A 23,514-nucleotide genomic window follows, 5' to 3' on the forward strand; every position below is an offset into this window, starting at 1 on the left:
GAGATAATTGTCATTGGACAATTGTCATCACGTGGTTGCGGATTGTCGGAGGCCAGTCCAGTTGAACGAGAAGATGTTTATACGGGGCCAACTATTGCCATGGCAGTAGGCAGCTAAAACATGGCCGACTGCTCGTCATCTGTTATGTCCGGTGAGAGAACTGACAAAAAACAAGACAGCACTACTGCCTACACCGTTCACACGGCGCCAATTGTCGCGACAATTGAGATTTCGAGTGGTGGGGGGCTCACCGGACACAGCTCATTGTCCTCAGTCTACTCCCGGAGACAACTGAATTTTGGGCCAATTGTGAGGGCAGTTGGCAAGGCAATTGGCCTGAAGTGTCTAGACGAAGACAATAATTTCATGCCAGTCAGTTGTCTTCTGACAATTGTCTCGCCAATTGTCATTGTGTAAACGCGGCTTAAAGGTGAATATTTTGATGAATGAAAGGTGAATGTTTTCTTTCTATAATTTGTCCAAACGAAAATGATAGTAACATACAGAAACAATAACAGTTTTGTATTAAATAGATATAAATAAAACACACTGTACAAGCAATTATTGGTAAAATTCGTATATATACAAATGGAAATTATTTTTAAATCTTCTGATGGAATCATTTAACAATAATCTATTGTGATTTTATTCTTTACAAAAACATAAATTACTAAATCAATACTATATTATTCCATTATTCGGAATTTAGTGAAAAGGTCTATTATGCATGACGAATAATTTTCTTTTGTAATATTTGAAAATATCTTCTTTATTTTTCTGTTGAAGTAAACGCTGCTTTACATATTTATTAGAAAATCAACAACAAATTTCACTTGATGTTAAAAAAATATCACCAACAGTTTTGATATTTTTGGTTTTACGATAAGAACAACTACATAACCATTTCACAGAGTTAATATGGCTTACAAACGGAATAAAGCTAATTCAAAAAAATGGAAAGAAAGCTTTAAAACTCAAGGAAAATTATTTTTCGAGAATTCTACATTACACGGTGTGAAATATGTCGCAGAAAGTGGAAGAAGTTTTATGGAAAGGTAAACATTGTTACAGTATCTAATGACATGAATACAAAGACCACAGGTAAATAAAACATCCTTAGAATATAAAGTTTTTAAACAGGTTTTTTCTTCAATCATTACGTTCTTATTGGTTACACTTTTTAACTTTTGGAGCAGCTGTTCTAATGGGTAGAATTTAGCTGCAATCGTGCTATTCTATTAGGTTTCTCAGCTAAGATATTCTCAACCAGCTTTGCAAAAATTAACGAAATACAAGTGAAAAGAAATTACGAACAACTATGCAATGAGAAAATGGACAAATCATAAAAAGAAGAATCACTTACACCATTTTCCTTCATGGCAGGCCACAATTTACTAAAAATTATGCTAATCCACCAGTCTCACCAGAACGTTAGTTCCTACTTGGTGAATTCAGTCATTTGCTTTTCTTGTGCAAGCCATTTCCCAAATAATTAGGGAGTTCCATACTTTAAATTCACCCTGTAGATTAAGAATAAAGAGAAAAACAAAAGCATTATTTTAAAAGTATAAGAAAAGTCCCTTATTTTTGTTCTTTAAAAAGATTTGTAGGTGCTTTTGAACAGATTCTACAGTCATTGACAGTCATGACATTTTTCACACGAAAATCACTATTATTTCGCTCATTTGTTTTTGAAATCTCGCAAAAAAAGCACAATTATTATACCTTCGTTTCGGGTGGTGCTACTATTTTTGCTTCAGCTTTGAGTACTAATCAATAAAACAATATTGGCCTCAAGAGTGTGCTCTCAAATTTCTAAATCAATGTTTTTGGCATCAAAAAAGTGGATATTTTCTGAGGAATTCGTCATGCACCTTGTAGAAATTTTGATATTTTTCCATCTTAAACAAAAACTAGTACATAATGATGGTATTAGATTTTTGTTTCGATACAGGACAGCGCAATTACTCTGCAAGGGAATCTAAAAATTGCATTCCACCTGCCGTTTATCATGGTCCAAATTGATACAGGGCAGTGACAAGCTGCTTATACGTATTTTGACCTCTTCAGGTCTCTTCAGAGCGGTAGAGCCACTGCTCTGAATCAAAACAAAAATCTTTCCCGTCCTAAAACAATAGTTATCAAAATAACTATTTACGGACATAACTACGCCATCTAAAAACAAAAAGAGAAATCAAACGATTTCTACCTGGCGAAACCCAATTCAAATTTTTACCACTGTGCTTTCTAAAACTTGCAAAGCAAACAGCTTGATAAATTACTCGTACTCGTAAAAACTAGTAGTTCTTATAGTAGTACTATACCACTTAAACAAATATTAATTTTTTCATTCTAAAAATATATTTTTAACAATCGTCATCTAGATTCATGTGGTTTACCTGGATCACCATCGGCATAGTAACAACTACAGTAATTATAGTTAATCTGTGGGAAAAGTTTCAAACCAATCCAACAATCACGGGATTGGATACGGATTTTCACAATTGGGATGTGGCTTTTCCTGCTATAACGATTTGCCAACATGTTCCAACCAGCGAAGAGAAGATCAGGGAGTTTATTGAAGTTCATCAACATAAGTAAGTTAATTATATGACGATTATAATAAATGAAATATTTGATATAGTCTATTTTGGCGTTTCTTAGACAAGACTTCTGGTCTGCGTTTACTTTGATATTGCCGTTACCTGACAGTAAGATATGACTGTTAAATTTTTTTTATTATCCAATTTTTATTGTTAAAGCCCAATCTTCAAAACCTATAGCATGGAATTTCGGTTTTGATTTTTGGCAACAAATGTGAGACATTTGTAATATCCCTACAAAATGACAAATTTAAACTTTCACATTACAAACGATGAGAATCGTAAAAAATGGCAAAACTCGCGCATCGTTTATTTATTTAACACTTTTATAGAAACTGACTTTAATTGTGGGAAAATACAAAAATTGTATAAGAAAGATGCACCCCTCACCTTCAAAACGCTTTTTGATTTTTATCGATAGGATACTCTGATCAAAAGATATGGAAGTTTTACAGTCAAATTGATACAACTTTCATTTAAAATTGATTTCGCTCACATAGCTGCGTCCCTTCAAGCGATATTTTTGAGAGAACGGTTTATTTTACACAAACAGTGTTACTGAACATTTTTATTCAAAAGTGTCTTAGCTACATTTTTTATTTAACACATTCAGTGCCAACCAATTATATTAGATGTTCGCCTGAGCCCGAAACTTAACAATGCTAATATGTATTTGAATGTAAGAGCTGGAATTTTAATACTAAAATGATACAACAGATACTGAACAGAACATTTATAAAAAAAAATATATTTGACACAAAAAAACAAACAAAATATAAAAATACAATATCTATAATTTTTTGTAATAATCTGCGAGGCAATTTTGTAAATAAAGCCCTGGTTCTCCTTCTCATGAAGAACAATACCTTTTGTTTGCTGCATTCCCTACATCTTCTCCTATGCGTTCTGTCCAACTTACCAGGTAAAAGCGTAGTGTCCAACTTGTGTGTAGGTAGTAAAGATTTTTCCAATAACAACGTCTTTATAACTTTCAAACTGTAATTATAATATGTAAAGTTTACTGTTAAACCTCTTCTGAATAAAAGAAAACTGTTGAAAAACATAATCGACAAAAAATGTATTCCGAGCTTCTTATACCATCTCAAAGTCTTCCTTTCACTTGAATAGTATGAAAGCATTTGATTCTGTCGACCAATGCCGGATATATTTGCGTTATATTTAGTTATAGCCTTTGGTTTCTGTACAATGTCCCCTCTTTTTGTTTGTCTCTATCATTTCTTCCTCAAACTCCGTTGACAGAAATATAATCTCTCTCTTGTCTCGCCAATTACCAACTGAAATCTCCTCAAGATATTTGGTAACTATTTCGTCTTTTTTAATATTTGCGTCGATAAAGACCTTCGGATATTGTTTTCTGTCTCTTCGGAGAGTACCGGTAACATAAGTTTTTTGCTCAAGCAATTTCCGACATAAAAGAACACTATTATAAAAGTTGTCCATATATAAAGAATGTCCTTTGTTCTCGAAACGTTTTATCAGTGACAATAGCACTTTTTCAGTATGACCTGCACTATACCACCAGTTTCACCTTGAACACCACTGTATACATTACCTTATCATCTGGTTAAGCTAATATGTACAATTTTATGCCGAACTTGTATCGTTTACTTTTTAAAAATTGGCGAAAAGACAGTCTTCCTCGCCACAGCATCATGGACTCATCTAAGGATAACGATTTTCCAGGGTAATAAATTTCATCCATTCGTTTATTGAAATAATCTTGAAGATTTTTGTAAATGACTACCATAACCAGGATCTCCCCTATGAAGTGCATTTGTTGAAAAGTGAAGGAACCTCATAATGATCATGAATCTATTTCTGCTCATGTATGTAAACCAGAAACAGCAAAGATTTCATCTTTTTTCCAATAGTCTTGTAGCCGATTAAGTTGTACATTTCCCATTTGGAACCACATGCCCAAAAAAATCTTTAACTCTGTTAAGGAAAGTGGTTTCCACTCGGTTATTCTGGAGTTTTCGAAAGTAGAATGACTTAAAAAATTCCTCTGCATAAATATTCGTTGGATCTACAGTGTAACTCATCAGTTACAAGCAAACTGAAAAAATCGTATGGGTTATTACTAACAGGTGGTGGTATACGAAAGCCAGGTATTCCAGTGAAATTAATTGTTTTTAAATTAGGAGTATTATTCCAGTCTGGAAATAATCTTTTTGAGGATATCATCATCATCGTCTCAGCCTCAACTCTATCGTTGTCAGCATTATCATCCGCCCCCGACCAAGAATCATCTGATGAAACTACTGGATCTTCCTATGAATTTTCCCACAATGAATCTGCTAATTCTTGAAGCTGTTTATCTGACAACGTTACGATCCACAACTATATAACAGATCACAAAATTCCGAAACCGCTAATGCACATATATATTTTAGACTAGGTATATCTGAACGGCCAACGAAAACAGAAGCCAGAAGAATAACTCTAACGAAGGCCAGAGCCATACCAGAGAACTACGAACTAGGAAATGTCTTCACAAGAGAACCTAACTCTGAGGAAGAAATACAGAAAAGAGTTATGTCTGGCAACCGCGCTGGATATGCTCTTACTGTGTTGTTAAGAAACAAAAAATATCTTGAAGAGCAAAACTAAGGACAAACAAGACCGTAATAAGGCCAATAGTGACATATGCTTCCGAAAAATGGGTCACAACAAAAAAATACCAAGAGTTTTTATTAATTTGAGAGCGCAAAATCTCGTGGGAAAAACTTAAATGGACAATGGATAAGAACAAACATCGAACTAACGGAGCTCTATCAAGAACCCAACATATTAGCGGCAATTAAGGTTCAAAGACTTAGATGGTTTGCATTTCCTTGCAATTTGCAGGGAATTCCCAGAATGGTACTACCTATTGCATTGGCAGGCAAAAGACGAAGAGGAAGACTTAGGTTAAGATGGAGCAACGGAGTTTAAGAAGATATGAGAAGTGTAACGTAACGAACTGGGAAAGAAAAGAGAGTGTTTAAAACATTGTGCAATATTGTGTGCCCTCGCTACACTCATATTCAATGACCAGCTAGCTCATCCGATCTAGATAAAGTTGACTTTATCAATATTTATTTTGGTTTTGTGTTTAGTTCAGTATATACGTACAAATTTTGTGTACCTAAATTACAAAGTGATCATTAACAAATTAAGAAGTGGGAATAACTTGTATATTTAAAAATAATTTTAAAACTTTTAGCTTTAACCGGTTATTGCGAAGTAAAAAACCGGTTTTCGGTTAAAACCGGTAGGTTTTTCCCATCCCTAATCCACACTGGTCTAATATATTATATTTTTTTAATATAATAAAAATATCAATTCCACAATATTCAACGATAGTTGTAGCAGCTAGACAGGTTTATTATTGACTTAACACAAAAAGCGGTAATTTGCTACTCGTACGACCAACCTTCAAAATATTATTGAACGATAAAAATGAGATGAATCACATGCATACACAGCAAATAATTAACATTGACGAATAAGAAATAGTGTAATTAATTTTAAAAATCCATTGGCCAGGTAAGAACCGCCTCCTGGAAACTGATTCATTTAAAATTAAGTAGGTGGATCATTTAATGAACTTTGGGTGAACGGTTATATTTTTATAGGACTCTTGTTAACATTAGAAGTAAAGGGCCAGAATTTCCGAACATTTTTAACACATTCTGAATTGTTGTACGGATTAGACTTAATCGATAAGGATATTGTATATTTAATAAAGTAGTGAGTGTTACATATGCATAACTTTATGATCTTTAAATGTTATATACATTCAATACATTCTGGTAATTTTTGAAAGTACTTAATTTGGAAAACAATTGTTTTCCAAAAAAAGATTAATGGATTTACAGTTTATCAATTTAACAGAATATATTTATATTACAAAAATCCAAGGTAGCTAAAGACTAAGCTTCAAAGACAGCACGCGTATGTGTTTTAATTTCTCGTAATGTTTGATAACGTTTCAAGTATTCTCTCTTATGTTTTTTTTTAGCCTCTTTTTATACAAAAAAAAAACGCTGAAATAGACTTACATTACATTACACGTCTGTAATGGACGAAAAAGTGTCCATTTTAGTCAAAGTTAGTTTTACAATATTAAAAAAATTAATTATCTTTAAACTAACAACTATTTTATTTCATAGAAATGAAACAGACATAGACGATTTAGACTTTTATATGAAAGTTGCTCAACTTTCAATAAATACTTGGAATCAGTTCTCGCAATCGTTCTCCCAACAGACTTTTGTAGACATGGCGACAGATATGAAAGAATTGATATATAATGTAAGTATTGTAGCGAGATTAAATAAAACGAGCGGTTCGAATTTATATAAATATATTTATTTATAAGTTCACAGTTCGATAGTATGTTTACAACTCCCACTCACTTATAACATCGTTACATATATTTACCAAAAAGTACTATTCTCGAATCTTCTAGGGTAGTCCCACCTAGGTAGTCCCACTAATTCGTTGTTTGACAAATGTATTTCTACAGCGCTCGATACATCGCGAAGGTTCTCGATGCCATTTCGAGATGCAACCGATACATAGGCCATGCTGAAAGCATATTCCTAGCAGTATAGTATATTATGATAGTAATAATATTATAATATACGCGGAAAATCTGTTCTTCTTTTCTTTTCCAGACTGTATTTTGCTATTAAGTCTTTAAAAACAAGTAGATATGCATTGAAAGAGTTTTTATATTGTTATGAAACAAAATGCAGCCTTTAAAAGCATATCAGTCTTACATTACTTGTTGTGTAACATAGGGGAGAGTTTGCCAATATTGTACCACGTAACATACTTATTTCGAATTTTAATTTAAATAATATACGTCACATTTAACTGAACGATGATTTGGATAAATAATAAACATTTAAACACACATCATACTTTTTGTTTCTTGATATAATTGATTTTGCAAACTGGTAGGTTGCAAGTGGTATAATTTAGAAAACTAGTTGGTTTTTTAGAAAACATGGGTGTCCTTAATTGTACCCGTAGTAACCTATATAGAAGAATTAGTGTATAATAAAATAAATTTTAGTGTGAATACCATTAATCATGTTTTGTTTAATACAATTTAGTTTCCAATATCAGAAATTACATTTTCATCATCTTTCCGAGTTTCACTGCCTTCGCGGTCATTTCAATTTTCAGCCGCACAAAAGTCATGATCTTTAAAGACCATCAAATGAATCAAGCCAGCTACGTGAAGTTGTGTAACACATAATCTGGGGTTAGAACGAAGCCACTTTTCAACTGATTGAGTGTAGCAGCCTTTGAAAGGCTTAAAGAATGATCTATCCAAAGACTGCACGCGATGGGTCGTATGTCCAGGCAATTGTAGCATTATTACACCGTGCTCTCTAGCACTCAAAATTGCTTCAAGATTCTTGAAGTGCGTTGTTTGCCGTTAAACGTTAAATATGCGAGTTGCATCAATATTATTCTTATCAACAATTTTTTTCAGAAGGCCGAAAAAGATGTAAACATTCCTTTTATTGAATCCTTTTGCGCGCATCATGGACATTGCTTAAGGCTCTCTCAGTGAGATTATGTCCTTATGACGAGCTTTTTTGAATTTGAAATTCAAGCCGTCGAACAACATTGATCGTGAGGCCAAACAGTTTTAAAATGTGTTCAACTAGCTCCTTCTCCAGTGCTGTTGGTAACACACTGCCTCGGCCAAAAACCTTTATTTCTTCATTTGCCTTGACATTGGCCCCTTTAAGATTACGGAGCAAAGTAGGCTTAGGGACTCCATACTGTCTGCAGTATTCATTTAATCCCATGTTTCCATTATGAAATGTTTGCAGAGCCCTGCTCATGTCATTCATATTCCAAGTCCCATATTTTTCTTTGAGCATCTAAAATACACAAGAACGGTGTGAAACTCGGCGCGGAACAGTATAGGAAACTTGCACTTTATGTAAATGAACTACGATTCCTAACCTAAAAATGGTCCGGCAAAGGGAAACAACTCAGTTTTATACACCTAAATATATGCTTGACTTATATTTATGAATCAACATGGTTTGCACATAACTTTACAGATGCTGTAATCCCACGTATGGAACTATAAAACTGTACTGATAAAATACATCACCATGAAATAAAAAAAATTCGATAAAACAAAATCGACAAATGTGAACGTTGTAAAACTTTAGCAAGTAACTCGTTCCACTATACGACATAAGAGCGCTTTGGCTTCCTCATAAAGGATAAATACAGCGGTGGTATAATATTCGATTCTTTATACAATTCAATAGCAGTGAGTCGTTTTTTGTTATATTCTATTATCTCTAGGTTTCTGCATCACAGTGTGCGATATTTTATGATCGTATTTTAGATGGTTTTTCTTCCTTTACTGATATGTCACCATATATTATTAAATCTATTTACTGCTCCCCTTTCTTTCTGCGATATTGTTTCTTTAATCAACGGGATGCCTGTTCCTTGTATGTCTATTGTTGCTCCAAAACTATGGCTCCCAGGTATTGATAATCTTTGCAGTTGTCAATTTTATCGTTCAGATCTTCGCCTAACATAAGGTTTTATACACAGATATTTTGTTTTACTTAAATTTATAGTCAGTTCCGCTTTTTGGGACCCCTCTTTTTTTCTTGGAAATGCATTTTAAGTCATCTTTGTCTTGTGCCAAGATAATTTGGCCATCAGCAAATTGCAAAGCATATTATGTTTCTGTTGTTGAGTGAAATAAGAGAAACATTGTTTAAGGTCCTTTTGCGTAAAATCCTTTTGTTACTTTGTTTCCCAATCTTATTTTGATTGTTATGTTTCCGTACATTTTCTTTCCTTTATTAAGATATTGCTTATATACGTTTTTTCTATTGCTTCTCACAGTTTTCCTACTGGTATACTGTCATAGGTATGCTTTTGTTAGATCTATAAAGATTAGGTGGAAGCTTCCTATTGTGTCCACTTTTTTGTCTTTTATTTGCTTTATGGTAAATAAATTATCTACACACGCTCGGAATCTACATTGTTCCTCAGCTTCTTGTTGCTGGTATGGATTTTCAATAAAAGTGTTTTAAAATACGTCATTTTCAATTAAATATTTGATAACTTTTGCAAATAATCTATTGAACGTTGATGCTGTAATTCCCTTGTAAAATTACTTATAGGCAATGCTACCTACCAATTTTAGACCCTATATAAATTCTATAAATATCAAACTATTTGAAAATAGTTGAATAAAAGACCGAATCACATAATATGTACGGTTGTAATATAGGAATGCTGAATGCTGAACGTGAGCCTTCAAGACCATATATATCATTCAATCTTCGCTTATCCACTGCTGGACATAGATCTCCCTCATAAGGCATCCCTAGCCTCTCTTGGCTAACTCTTGTTTCTTCCGACCCCGAATGGCGATTAGGTTTCCGAAGGCAGACGGGTCACTATATTTCCTTCTACTACAGCTCTAAAACTCGCCAACACGCTTGGCCAGCGCGGCGATTTAAGGCCAAATTTCCCCTCATGATGGACCATATATAACAAACCAACAAATCAGGCAAAGATCAGGAGTTCAAGACGTCATCGAACGAACCACGACGCTTAAGTGGAACTGCGCAGGGCGTTTAGCCAGAACACAAAATGGACGGTGGACAAGACGTATTATGAAATGGAGGCCCAGAAACTATAAAAGAAGCCGAGGACGACCACCGACTAGATGGACCTATGATATAAAACATGTAGCGGTAAACTGGCTACAAGCGGCCCAGTGTAGAGAACACTGGAAATAATTGAGGGAGGCCTATGTCCTGCAGTGGACGCGATTGGCTGATTGATGAAGATAAGAATACTAATACTGGGATTAAATCAAAAATATTTCATACACAAATATTTCAGAGTACCCTTCAACTTTGCATATTTTGGTACGACTATGAACTTTCTTCATCTGATTTATTTATTGCTGTTCTCCTTTTATATTTTTTTAAGCCTTGGGCCTGTTGTTCCTTCGTAAGGCTATAGTCCTACCTGAAACACTGAGCCAGCTATCTCGCGATCTGTTAAGACGTCTTCCAGAAGGTTTAGGAATTGTTAGTAGACGCAAAAATTGTCAAGTTGTTGTGAGCTACGTGAAATTGGCTGACTCGGATTTTCCTACATACTCTCACGGACCGCGACGATGTTTTCAACAAATCTTGCGTTTCGCCGATGTAGGAATGTTTGTTGCTTGTTTACTAAATCAGTGGACTCAATTTTTTTCACCACACTGCGAGTAATCCTCTCTGTACATATATACGTATTTTCCCATCTAATCTGATATCCCCATTCTCAAGATATCAAATATCTTGATACATTTTTGACAATTTGCAGGTATAAAATTGGTGAACAATGAACTAAATGGAATAAATAACGACAATTCAAGGTTGTTATTACTTTTTATGTACATATATTTTTTATAGATTTCAAACAAATGTGACGACGTATTCCAAACTTGTTACTGGAAATCCACTGCTTACAATTGCTGCGATATATTCGATTTCGTCTTTACAGAACATGGATTTTGCTATACGTTCAATTCTAAACATTACGATAAGCATTTTCAAAAGTAAGTTGTCCTAAACTTATAAAAATATTGTTTGTAGTTTGTATAAAAAGTGCTTTAATTCTTTCATGGACATAAGAAAATACTTACTACGATAAATATTCTTACCAAAAGTTAATTTGAAAGGTACGTTTTAAAATCTGATCATTTAACTTTTTATTTAGCTCCAATTTTTCAAAATTTTTTGGAGGTGGGAAATATTTTTCCCACCTCTAAAATCCCAACTGATGAAAAAATCCCAACTGTCACAATTAACATCAGGACACTTTAATAATATTTGGTAACGTGGCAGCACTGTTACCGTTTGGAAATTCTAATTCCCATCGCCCATAAAACAAATATTTGATGGTGGGAATTTATGTTCCCACCGCTCATGAAACGGTTAAAATAAAAGGTGGATCTCTCGTAATCTTAAGAGAACTGCTACTAGAAGATCATTGGTAATGACAGGAGCAGAGTTGTATCAAATATTGATAGCGTAAGTCATCACACATAAATAGAATATTTAGACCAAAATGATACGAATGTTCGTAATTTGATCTGTTTTGATTATTTGTGTTTTAGGTCTGCTGACTACGAATTTAAAAAGAAATATATTCAGGAAACAGATTTGAAGTGGTCATTGACGTTTCAAGTTAAATCAACTGCATCACATTTTTCTGTACGTATGTTTTTCAATATAATAAGGATATTTTTTAACACAAACTTTGCTACTTTTGATTATTGTCTTCTTTGATGATTTTATTAATATATAAATGGAAATTATTTTCCAAAAATATTTCCGTTACTCTTCCCCAGTTTTTGCTGTAATTTTGTTTGAAAATAAGACATTGCAAATGTTTCTACTTTGGTGATATTTGTCTTTTAGATATTTATAATAAACTCCAATGAAATCACAGGAATCGATTTTAAGCCACAGCATATATGGGATTTTAGAATAGACACCATTTTATTTTCTGTTAAACAGACATACACAACTGAGGACACATCTCAACTTAACATAAAACAGAGACATTGTGCTTTTGAAAATGAAGTGAAGATACAGGTAAGCCAATACCTATTTGGTTTATTATGAGTGTTGCGCAACCTTATCATTAATAATTTATATATTCTATTCAAAATACCAGCATAATGGCAAAGTTCTGAAGACTATTTCTTCTTCTTCTTATGGTGCCGTGCACCTATAGTGCGTTGGCGAATTATCTTAAGGTCAGACGTCTGTCTTTTGCGGCATGCAAAAGTTCGCCAGTGTTAGTTACGCCTGTCCAGTTCTTTATATTTCGCAGCCACGACATTTGTTTGCGACCTACTCCTCTCTTGCCCTCAATCTTTCCTTGGATAATTAGTTGAGGGATTGCGTATTTTTCCCCTCTCAGGATGTGGCCCAGGTATCCAATCTTTCGTGCCTTGATCAAGCTGAGCAATTCTCTCTCAGTATTTGCTCTTCTTAGGACTTCCTCGTTTCTCACCCTATCTGTCCATGGTATGCGGAACATTCTTCGCAATTTCCACATTTCGAAGGCTTCCAACTTGTTAATGGAAGATATTTTCAACGTCCATGTCTCCATGCCGTATAACAATATGGACCATACATAGCACTTAACCATTCTGTAACGGAGATTGAAGGAAAGATTGCGGTTACAAAGTAGCGGTTTAAATTTAAGAAAAGCTTGTCTTGCTTGTTCGGTACGGCATTTTATTTCTTGTTGAGGATCCCATTGGTCATTCACCATCATTCCCAAGTATTTGAATGTTTTCACTTGCTCGATTGGAGCATTATCTACGTGCAGTTGTACTCTGAAAAATGCGCCCTTTCTTATTGTCATGCATTTTGTTTTTCCAGCATTTATCTTCAGGCCATATGTTTTTCCTGTGGTGTTTATTTTATTTAGTATCAACTGCATATCATGTTCGTTATCTGTGATTATTGCGGTGTCGTCAGCGTAACGAATGTTATTTATCGGGTACCCGTTGACCTTTATACCACAATCAGTGCCTTCAAGTGCCTCTGCAAAAACATTCTCCACATAGAGGTTGAACAGCATAGGAGACAAAATACACCCCTGTCGCACCCCTCGTAAAATTTCGAATTCCTCTGTGTTTGTTGATTTGTTCAGCCTCACACGTGCCTTTTGATTCCAATAGAGATTCTGGATAACTCTTATATCTTTCTCATCAATATCAGCATTGTGTAGAATTTTTATTATTTCATCGTGTTTTACGGTGTCAAAAGCTTTTTCGTAGTCGAGGAATGTGATGACTATATCTTTTCGTTGGTCCATACAGTTTTGTACCAGGGTATTCAATCAGAATGATGCTTCGCGCGTCCCGTGTCCCTTCAACTATAAAAGACTATTTATAAACAATATATTGTTGTGAATCAGAGACTCATTATTGATGGGCGTTAGAGAAATTGAGAACTTCTTTCTTTACCAAAACATTCCACGAATTCCGATAAATAGATGACCTTCAAGAATTTTTGAAATTCCCGATTATTTGACCGTCGTTTAGCCAGCTTCATGTCGTGTTGCTCTTAATCTCTGAATCAACGAAACAACTCAACAATATTATTATTTTATTTACAATAGAGCTCTTAGGTCGAATGGAAGGGTGTTTGAGCGCTCTCTCATATTAAATCTAACCTATAATAATTTTAAGTTTAGTTTTCTTCCTTCAGATAGACGATACATATTCTTATACAGGCTGTACTACTGAATGTCGCATGAATAATGCTATGAAGCTTTGTTCTTGTATTCCATTTTTCTATACAATAGTTAATAAAAACTACAGACACTGCAGGTTTGATGAAATTAGTTGTATCAGTGAACATTTGGAGGAGATCAAATCTGTGGATAAATGCAATTGCCATTTAGGATGTCTGCATACGGTTTATGAAATTGAAAAATTGGACACTTTAATGTAAGTATAATAAACAAAATCTTAGCAAATCCAGATTATAACACTTTGTTTCACGTTCACATTCTTTTTATATGAATTTTATGAAGCTGATACAGTAAGCGCCACCTACACTGTAACGGGATTTACATGAGTTACTTAGAAAGCAACACAATAAAATTTGCATACATGAATAATTGTTTGAAATAATCATTTATTTGAAGCAACTGATGGTTTAGAAAACACGAAAATTCGAAAATATTTGGTAGAAATTAAATTTGGCCACGTGTTGATAGCTGAAAGCCGCCATATTGACAGCTGACAATTGTCATGTTGACTTCGCCAACTCAGTTGGTTTTATTATTAAATATGAATTCCCATCAGACTTGTTTATTTTCTTTTCCTATCGAAGATTCCTATCGAAGATTAATTTAATAAATTGTGTGTTTGCTTTACTACGTAGTTATTATTCAGCAGGCCATTGAAATTTGCAAATTTAAGGATTCTTTCTATTCCCATATTAATTTCATTAAGAAAGATACTTTGAAATAATCGATAAATCTGGATCATTTGACCCCACCAAGAGTTAGATTAATCAATAACTTGAACAGTCGATATCTTCTAGCAAGATTAAGGGAACCGGATATCTTAAAAGCCATTAAGCTACTGTTTTTGTAACGAAGAATTTACAAACACAAGCGTTAAACTCTTTTTGGCTTCCGAAGGACTTCCTACTAAGACTGAAGATCTATGAAAAATCCTTCTAGAATTTATCGATGCCTATGGAATTGGTCCAACTGAGGTGGAAGCTGATCACAGTTGCTAGGTACGATCGTCCAAGTTTAGCTCATGGTGGCACCCTAATTCGTTCTCCAAATAATGATTTCTCTTCGGTAACAAAATATGACTTTCTGTTGAATGAAGCCTTCTTTGAGTTTTCGTTAGTTTATAACAAGAATCTTAATCTATTCATTATTTGCATTTATAGCTCACCTGACTCTTCCGCTTAACTATTTTTTTAGAATCTGCTAAATTTGTTATAGGATCTGCCCAATAAAAGCAAAAAAATCTACAAGCTGCTGCTTGTACTACCAAAGTGTTCTTAGTCAATATATTTGAAACGTATAGTCATGTCTATAACAGACATACAAGATAACGATTTATTTGTCTTAACTTTTATAAACACTTTTAGGACAGATGAAGAAGAGGAAGGCAACTCAAAACTAGAAAATAAATTTGTATCTTGGCCAATGGTACGCTATAAAAGAGAGGTACTTTTCGGCTGGGTGGATCTATTAGGTACAATATTGTCGTTGTATATAGTGTGCCAATCTAATAGGGGTGAACATTATTGGAGAAGCAAATAATCATGATTCAAAAGATGTACTTCTTTTTGAAAGTAGCATCATCAATCCGGGAGTTTTTTTTGCAAGAGGGAGTAGCGCGTCCTCGTGTTCCCTTAGCTATTCCAGAAGTTCAGTGTTGGGACACAAGGAGTCACTCGTTTCCCCGGTGCAAACTCTTCACAAGAAAAAGTCTAACTGGGTCACCTCAACGTGCTCCTATAGACTGTGAAATGTAACATGCTTATCCATTACACTGCGAAAAACCCTGCCGCTATGAAAATGTATACCATAAAATAGGCGAAGAATCCGTAATAAACTATTTATAATCTTCGTAATAAAAAACAAGCGTTTGTATGGTATTCATTTATTTTTTGAGTGGAGAATCTTCTAAAAGCAAGATTTCCTAATATATACGACCTGATTGACCTGATCAATCAAATTTGTATTTTAATAATGATCACTGGCTATACAGTATTCCTTGGTTTCGACTGAGTCCTTATAAAATATGAAATTTTTTTAAGTATTATTAAATATTGTCTATGTCACATTTTGAGACATATTAATTAATTGTTTCTCTGCTATGGTTCAACCTCTCGACCTTGGCACTTTATATACGTTAGCAATTAATACTTATAGTCGGTTCGCTATATTTACGCGGGCTTCGGATTAAAAATTTTATTGTAAGTACCCAGTTTTAATTACCTGCTCTTTGGGGAAATATCAACTGGTCAAATGAAATGAAAAATAATAAATTTTTTTTAATTAAATAATAATGGAAAATCTTTTATATAATTGACAGTATAATAAGGAGAATTACTTCATTAAAGGAGTCTAATGTGGCTAATAAAAACCTAATTATAATTTTATATTACACTTCACACAGAAAATATGGTCTATGTATACTTGTAACTTGTATGTATGTAACTTGCCAACAAAAATGAAAATCAGTCATTATCATCAAAAATATCATAATCGTCATCATCATCACTGTCATCACCATTAATTGTTATTATGATTGGACTTATTTAGTTTATTTTATTTTCACGAGTCCACCAATCTTCTATTAGTTTCTCGCACCTGAATATACAGTTGCACCCCACTTCTGGAGTTACAATTGAAAGTGCCTTTCGCCAAGTTTCTCGAACTGCGTCGTCGCTATAACCGTTAGGCCCAATATGGTTGTCATAATATTGTTTTGCTATTCCCCATATATATTCGATGGGATTAAACTGGCAATGATACGGTGGCAGACGTAAAACTTGATGACCGTAACTTTCAATAATCTGATCCACAACAAAGGTTTTTGGTTTTGCATGGATATTTGCCAAGCGTAATAATTCTGATTTTAAAATATGTTGTGTAAATGGTATATGTTCCTTTGTCAACCATTCTTTAATTTTATTAACAGTCCAAGAATTCGTTGGACTTTTGTTTAATACTTCAGAATGGTAAGGTGCATTGTCTAAAATAATTACGCTGGGCTCACTTAAACCTGGGAGAAGTTTTTCATGTAACCATTTTACAAACATTTCTGTGTTCATATTATCGTGATCGTCACTTGATTTTGATTTAGATGAAAATATTAAATCAGCACCTTCTATAAAACCCGATTTCCCTCCTGCATGTAAAATTATGTGTCGCTTCCCTTCTCCATCAGTATGTTTGATAGACTTTACGTTATCATTTTGCCATATTCTCTTGGTTGCACCCCTAGAAAATATCCATGTTTCGTCTAAATATATAAAATTTGCCCTTTCTTCTTTAAATTTAGAATATTTTCTTAGAAAGTTAATTCTTTTATGCACAACAGAACTTCTTTCACAAAGGGCTTTTCTGTTATCCTCCTTTTGAAATTTGAAACCCAAATTATCTATCACTTGCCATAGACTTGTTCTGCCAATTTCGTCAAATTTTCTATCTTTTAATTCCGAGAGAATTGTATTTAAGGTCACATGTTCCTTGTTGGCTCGCATTCGATAAATGGTATCACAAATTTCAAATTTTTTTCTATCTGGAATATCTTTCGTTTTCAATGATAGGCGAGTTTTTCGGTGATCTTCTTTCGGCCGTTCATTATTGCGATTTTGTAATACTCCTCTTAGTTTGGTTTCACTAATTCCTAGAGCATCACATACGCGTTGTTGAACAGACATTGCCGATTTTAAAGGACCGCCATTTTCTTTTTCATCCGTAAAATACTTATGTACACTACAAATTAGATTATCTACATCTAACACACGTCTAGGCATTTTTAAATATTTCCACCAAACATACAATGTCAACACTGGCAAAGAATCAATTCAACTGCAATATTGTAACAAATTTATACCTACCCTAATGTTATTTTAATGTATTTTAAAATATGACCAATAATGCAGTTTTTACCTAATTTTCTGGGAAGTCGTTTACGGCAACTGGTTATCAATGAGTCATTAGCATAATTTTGTTAATCCGAAACCCGCGTAAATATAGCGAACCGACTATAACTGTTTGTGTAGTGTCTTTTGGGGGAATAGCAGGATTGTTTTTGGGATTTAGTCTTCTCTCCGCAGTGGAAATTTTGTATTATTTCTCCATAAGAGTTTACTGTACCACAAGGCAACAAAGAAAGACGGCATCTGAAGATAAGTTCAAAAAGTACAATGAGGTAAAGAATATTTGAATTATTATCTTTTAACTTGAAATTTTTTCTTTATTCTAATATAATATTGCACTATATTTTGTTGAATATATTTTATTTTATGATTCATTATAAATATTTTTGGTGTAACTCGTTTTTGATCTAACAATTTGACTATTTTTTTATTGATGCACATGTCTTTCTCGCATTTGTGCTCAATGCAACCGATATATCGCCAAGTAACGAGTTTATATTCGTTTTACGTCGTTAAAATCAAGCCACGGTTATTAGTGCAATATGCCAATGAATTATACTCAATGAATGTGAAAATATTCGTAGATTTGTTATGATGATTGAGTGCTCCATATATACGGAGCTTTTGCTAAAATGTTTGATCTTTTCAAGCCGTGTGCTAAAAGAATCGATTGTTGCGATAATTTCAGGGTTCTTTTAACATTATTCAAATAAAATTGTGTTGCTTCAGTGACTGCACGGTTTTTCTTAAGTTTTTCCACGAATTTAAATTGCGGTATCTTTAATAATACTAGTCATATGTTTCCAAGTATTTCTTTCACATTTTAGCTTGTTTTTTTCCTGAATTAACCTTTTTTTGTCATTTTTTAACATCCACCCTTTGATTTTTTGTTGTAATGTACGATATTTTGGTTTCATTTCACTTCTTAAATTTGAAAACGATTAAGTAAGGTTATGTTAGATTAGGTTTATGTGTCTTAGAGAAAGATTGGGGGACCTCAGAGGTCAGACGCTGTGGAACCCAGAGTATGTGTGGGGGTATTACCACCTTCGCATTTGCGGATGATCTAGCTATGCTAGTACAGGCGCGGAACAAAGACGACTGCGAAATTACTTGTTCGTGATAAGTTCTCTCCAGAAAGAGGTAAGGAGTCATTTTTGAATGTGCAGGTATACAGCTCGCTCCTAACGAAACAGATAAGTACTTGAATGGAAGCTGCGTCGAATATTTTTGGGTGGTTACCCGCAAGGTTTGGCAATTCCCAGAGAACAAGGTCCCTTCATGATGTTCTGTAGTCAGTCGTCCTTCACATGGTCCTAGTCTGGTGTGGGGCGGTAGAAATACCGGCTTACAAAAAGCTCATGGTGCGCGTGGACAGAATTATTCTGCTGCATGTAGGATTACCTTAGCAAAATAATGAATGTTTTGACTCTAGGATCGGAACATAGAAGAAAATGAAATGTGTGACGAGAGAGGATGCGGAAAGCTGAGTGAGATGCAATGTTGGATGTGATGCAGTGTATAAAGTCGTTAACGTGGGACGCTGGATAGACTATGAGCGCAAGTGTGTAGAGGAGGTGTTGTGACGCAGGTCGGGGTTTTTGTATTTGAATAAGGTTAGATTGTGTGGGGCAAATGGTGAAGAGAATGGTATCAATGAAAGGTAGTTGAAAGTGATCCACAGCTATATAGGGATGTCGCTGTCGAAGAAAAAGGAAGAATAAAAGCTAATTGAATTACAAGTAGCTTAAGCTTAAGATGTATAGATGAAGGAGCGAACTGACTCCTGAGAGTGCAACGACTGAAAGGGAGTGATTTCGCTGGAGGCCACTGGTCGCTGTGTTTTACGAATGAGAATATTTGAAGCAAACAAATAGAGCGGGAAGCGAAAGCTGATATCTGCTTTTCAAGTAGATTATCTACTAATCAATAAATTGACTATGATACTAATGACTTGACTATGACTATGACTTGATACTAATCAATAAATTAAATTTTAGTTGTTCTCATTCTTTGCTTGCATTGATCTGTGTAGCTTCTTTAATGTAACGGTATACTTTCTCTATATACTCGTATGTGTTTTATTGTAGTGTTTCATCTAGCCTTCTCTAATATAATGAATAATCTTGCACCATGTTGATACAGACTCGATAAGTTATTAATACTTGGAAAAGACGATGGCATAGAACGAATTAGTTTAGTGAACGAGATATAAAAATCGGTTCCAAATATTAAGAATAGCACAGAATCTAGTCAACAATATAATTTTTTCCAAATCTTTACACTTTTTAGAAAAAAAAAAAATTATATTTATAATTTAAATAAATACTTGTTTCAGAAATTTCTGGTTCCTGTTCCGGTATACTACAACCAGAGAAGATTATCTGACTTAGTGCTTTCGAGAATGACAAATGACAACAAATAAATTTGTTAAAAAACTTTGGGGCACAAATATTCATTGCATATATCTGTTTAAAAAATAATAAACATTTTAAAAAAAGAAAATAGTAAAATAAGTTTTTTATTTATCTGAAAATATTAAGATGATTTTTATTTTGACATTGTCAAAAAATGCGTATTTCTGGCAACAATAAAGCAGATTTTTTTGTGTCTAGGAAAAACTTTTTTATTTAAAAAAAATTAAATCACGTTAATAATAAATGAAAAAAAAAACATTAAAGCAACATGCAATGTTTGACCACTATATCAGGCTGGCAAATTGAGAAATGCGATCAAAGAAATGAAAAGACTTAAGATCAATGTATTAGGCATTCGTGTCATTAGAGGGCCTGAAAACAGAAAAACCGGAACAGAGGGAGCAATGATGTATCATTCAGGAAACGAGGCACAGGACCCAAATCATCGTTATGGTGTTGCTATTAGTGATAAGCAAATATGTTAATAATTTCGTTCCATATTCAACAACATGTAGGGGAGAGTTGGACAAAACTGGGTACCAGTCCAAAAACATACTGTATCTTATGCTATGTTAGAGTAGCAAACGTTTGCTGCTGATTGAAATATTCTCAAATGACTAAAGTTTGATATACCAATGTCAGTTTTTATTAATATACTTAAATTTTTTATTTTCTTTTATTTTAATGAAAATATTGCAAAATACTTGGATTTGTCTAACCGGTGTGATAAAACCGGGTATAATAGTAACTTAATTATCATGTAAAGAGACTGATGGGCAGAAAATAAAATATTTATTGATAATATGTGAATTAAAATCGAAAATCTATAAACAGAAGTCACAAATAAAAACTTCTACATCATTATAGGCAGTACAGGCTTCATGAGCTCATTTTGTTGCTTGATAAACATTTTATCCAGCCTTCCTTCGCCTTAGGCCCTTGTCCCACCAAAGATACGCAACAGCGACGCGACGGCGACACGGTTTCGATTGGCACAAGCAGGCGACATGGAGTGGTCCCATCAAAGCAACCTGTTTTATATATGAGGGTCCTAGTATCAAAGTCGGCAATCTCCACTTTTTACCAAAATTGAGTTAGTTACACCAAATTGTTCGTATTTTAAAACACTATACATAAATAAAGAGAATAAGAATCAAAAACGGCATTATCCGCCTATAAAATAGCATATAAATTTAGCTTAAGAATCAAACACGGCAATCTCCATGAACGGTTTAGAATCACAGTCGGCAATGTCGTGTTTGACCAATGAGAATCCTCGTAGTGACCATGTGATATACCACTAGGAGTCGTCTGGAGTCGCTGTCGTTATAATTTCTCGTAGTTTCTTTTTAACCAAGGTGCCAAGCTGTTTGTTTTTTATTTTGTTACTTTTTTAAAATGGAAACTATTACAACTCCTGTTGAAAACAACAAAGCTCGCAAACGAATTCGCAATCCGTCCACATGGCAGCAAAATGTGCGGAAAAAAATGAGGTACGTTCTTTAAAATTTAGTTGTAGTTTTTACTCGAAAGGTTAGGTTTAAGAGCACATGTCATCCGTATTCAGATTTTATTCATATAATTTTTTGATTTATTTTATTATTAAAACTATTTTACATATTATAAAAAACTAATAAAAAAACAAATGATTTGTTCAAGCTACTGTTAATTTTATAAGGTCAGTATTATAATTAGTTTTTTGAAATATGTTATCTTTTCAGGTACTCTTCATCACAGTTACCACAATTCCCTACTTGCGGCCACAAAACGAAGGCCTATCAATGTTCTTCTCTAACAATGAGAGATATCAAGTGTTTTCATGATGCGTTTTACGCAGTTAAGGACAAGCTTAGTCAAGATTCCTTTATTCTAAAATTTTGTACAGTTTAACTACCTAAACGTCACCGTCCAAAAAACTCTAGACATGAAGCAAAAACAACGTCTGTGAAATGCTTTGTACGGAATAGTGTAATAAAGCAAAATATTCCAGTGTGCCAGAAAGTTTTTTTAAACATACTAAATATTACGAAACATCGCCTCACCTACATTATGAAATCATTTTTAAAAACAGGAGAAGCACCAAAGGAAAAAAGAGGCGGTGACAGAAAAACTTCAAATTTTAAAGGAAAACAAGAATCAGTTCAAAAATTTATTAATACTTTTAAAAGTATTGAATCGCATTATTGTCGTTCTGCCACACGTATGCGCTACCTTTCTTCTGATTTGTCAATACAAAAGATGTTCCAAATGTATATTAATCAGTGTTCTCCAGAGGAGAGAGTAAAACCATCATACTTTAGAATGATTTTTAATACTAAGTACAACCTTAGCTTTACTACTCCCCGTACGGATATGTGTTCCCTATGCATTGACTTTGCAGAAAAAATTAAAAGATCTATGGATGAAGAAGAGAAGAAAAAATTGATTGTTGAAAGAAAAATTCATAAGCTAAGGGCTAATGCATTTTTTGAGTTGCTTAAAGAGTCACGAGATGATTTGATAACACTATCTTTTGATTGTCAAAAAAACCTTGTACTTCCTAAGGTCCCCGACCAAAGTGCCTACTACTCTAGGCAACTGTATTTATATAATTTTGCCATAGTCCAGGGAACCTCTCAATCAAAGCTTACTGAAAAAAATGTATTTTCGTATTATTGGACAGAGGACGAGTTTGGAAAAGGTTCCAACGAAATTTCTTCCGCCGTTTTTGACAGGCTTAACAAAATTGACTTTCAGTCTGAAGTAACCACCATTAGACTAATGGTAGATGGCTGCAGTGGCCAAAATAAGAACACTACGCTAATTGGAATGTGTTGCAAATGGCTTTCATCAAGAGCACCAACACATGTACAAAACATCGAGCTAATTTTTCCGGTGGTAGGCCATTCTTTCTTGCCAGCTGATAGGGTCTTTGGTAATATTGAGAAAGATATTAAAAAACTGGAAGTTATATCGCACCCAAAAACGTATTTGGAATTGTTTTCAAAAATAGCTACACTTACTCACTTAGGGCAAAATTGCAAAGTGTTTAATTTGAAAGAAACAATCTCAAGTGTTTTTAGACCCACTGGTACATGGCATTTTTCTTTTAAAAATACAAAGCGCTTTTTCCTAAGAAAATGCAAAACTGGAAATATTACCATTAGAGGAGAAATTAATTACAGAACTGATTTGCAAACATTTAAAAGTGTTTTAAAGAAAGGTTGTACGATCTATATGATTGACCCCGTTATTATAGAAAGTGGTCTGCAAAAAGTA

The 23,514-nt window shown here is 33.9% G+C and overlaps 1 protein-coding gene across 1 annotated transcript; it reads left to right on the top strand.

The window, feature by feature from the left end:
• Positions 1–709: 709 nt before the first annotated feature.
• On the top strand, positions 710–20,312 carry LOC140450029 (sodium channel protein Nach-like). Its single transcript, XM_072543451.1, has 10 exons — positions 710–1,055; positions 2,385–2,597; positions 6,779–6,920; positions 11,081–11,226; positions 11,788–11,884; positions 12,092–12,268; positions 13,901–14,142; positions 15,311–15,417; positions 17,963–18,111; positions 20,178–20,312. Exons 1-10 carry the CDS (start codon positions 919–921, stop codon positions 20,262–20,264), a joined length of 1,497 nt encoding a protein of 498 aa, XP_072399552.1. The 5' UTR covers positions 710–918; the 3' UTR covers positions 20,265–20,312.
• The last annotated feature ends 3,202 nt before the right edge of the window (positions 20,313–23,514 follow it).

Source organism: Diabrotica undecimpunctata, chromosome 9 (assembly GCF_040954645.1).
Source record: "Diabrotica undecimpunctata isolate CICGRU chromosome 9, icDiaUnde3, whole genome shotgun sequence".
NCBI lineage: Eukaryota > Metazoa > Arthropoda > Insecta > Coleoptera > Chrysomelidae > Diabrotica > Diabrotica undecimpunctata.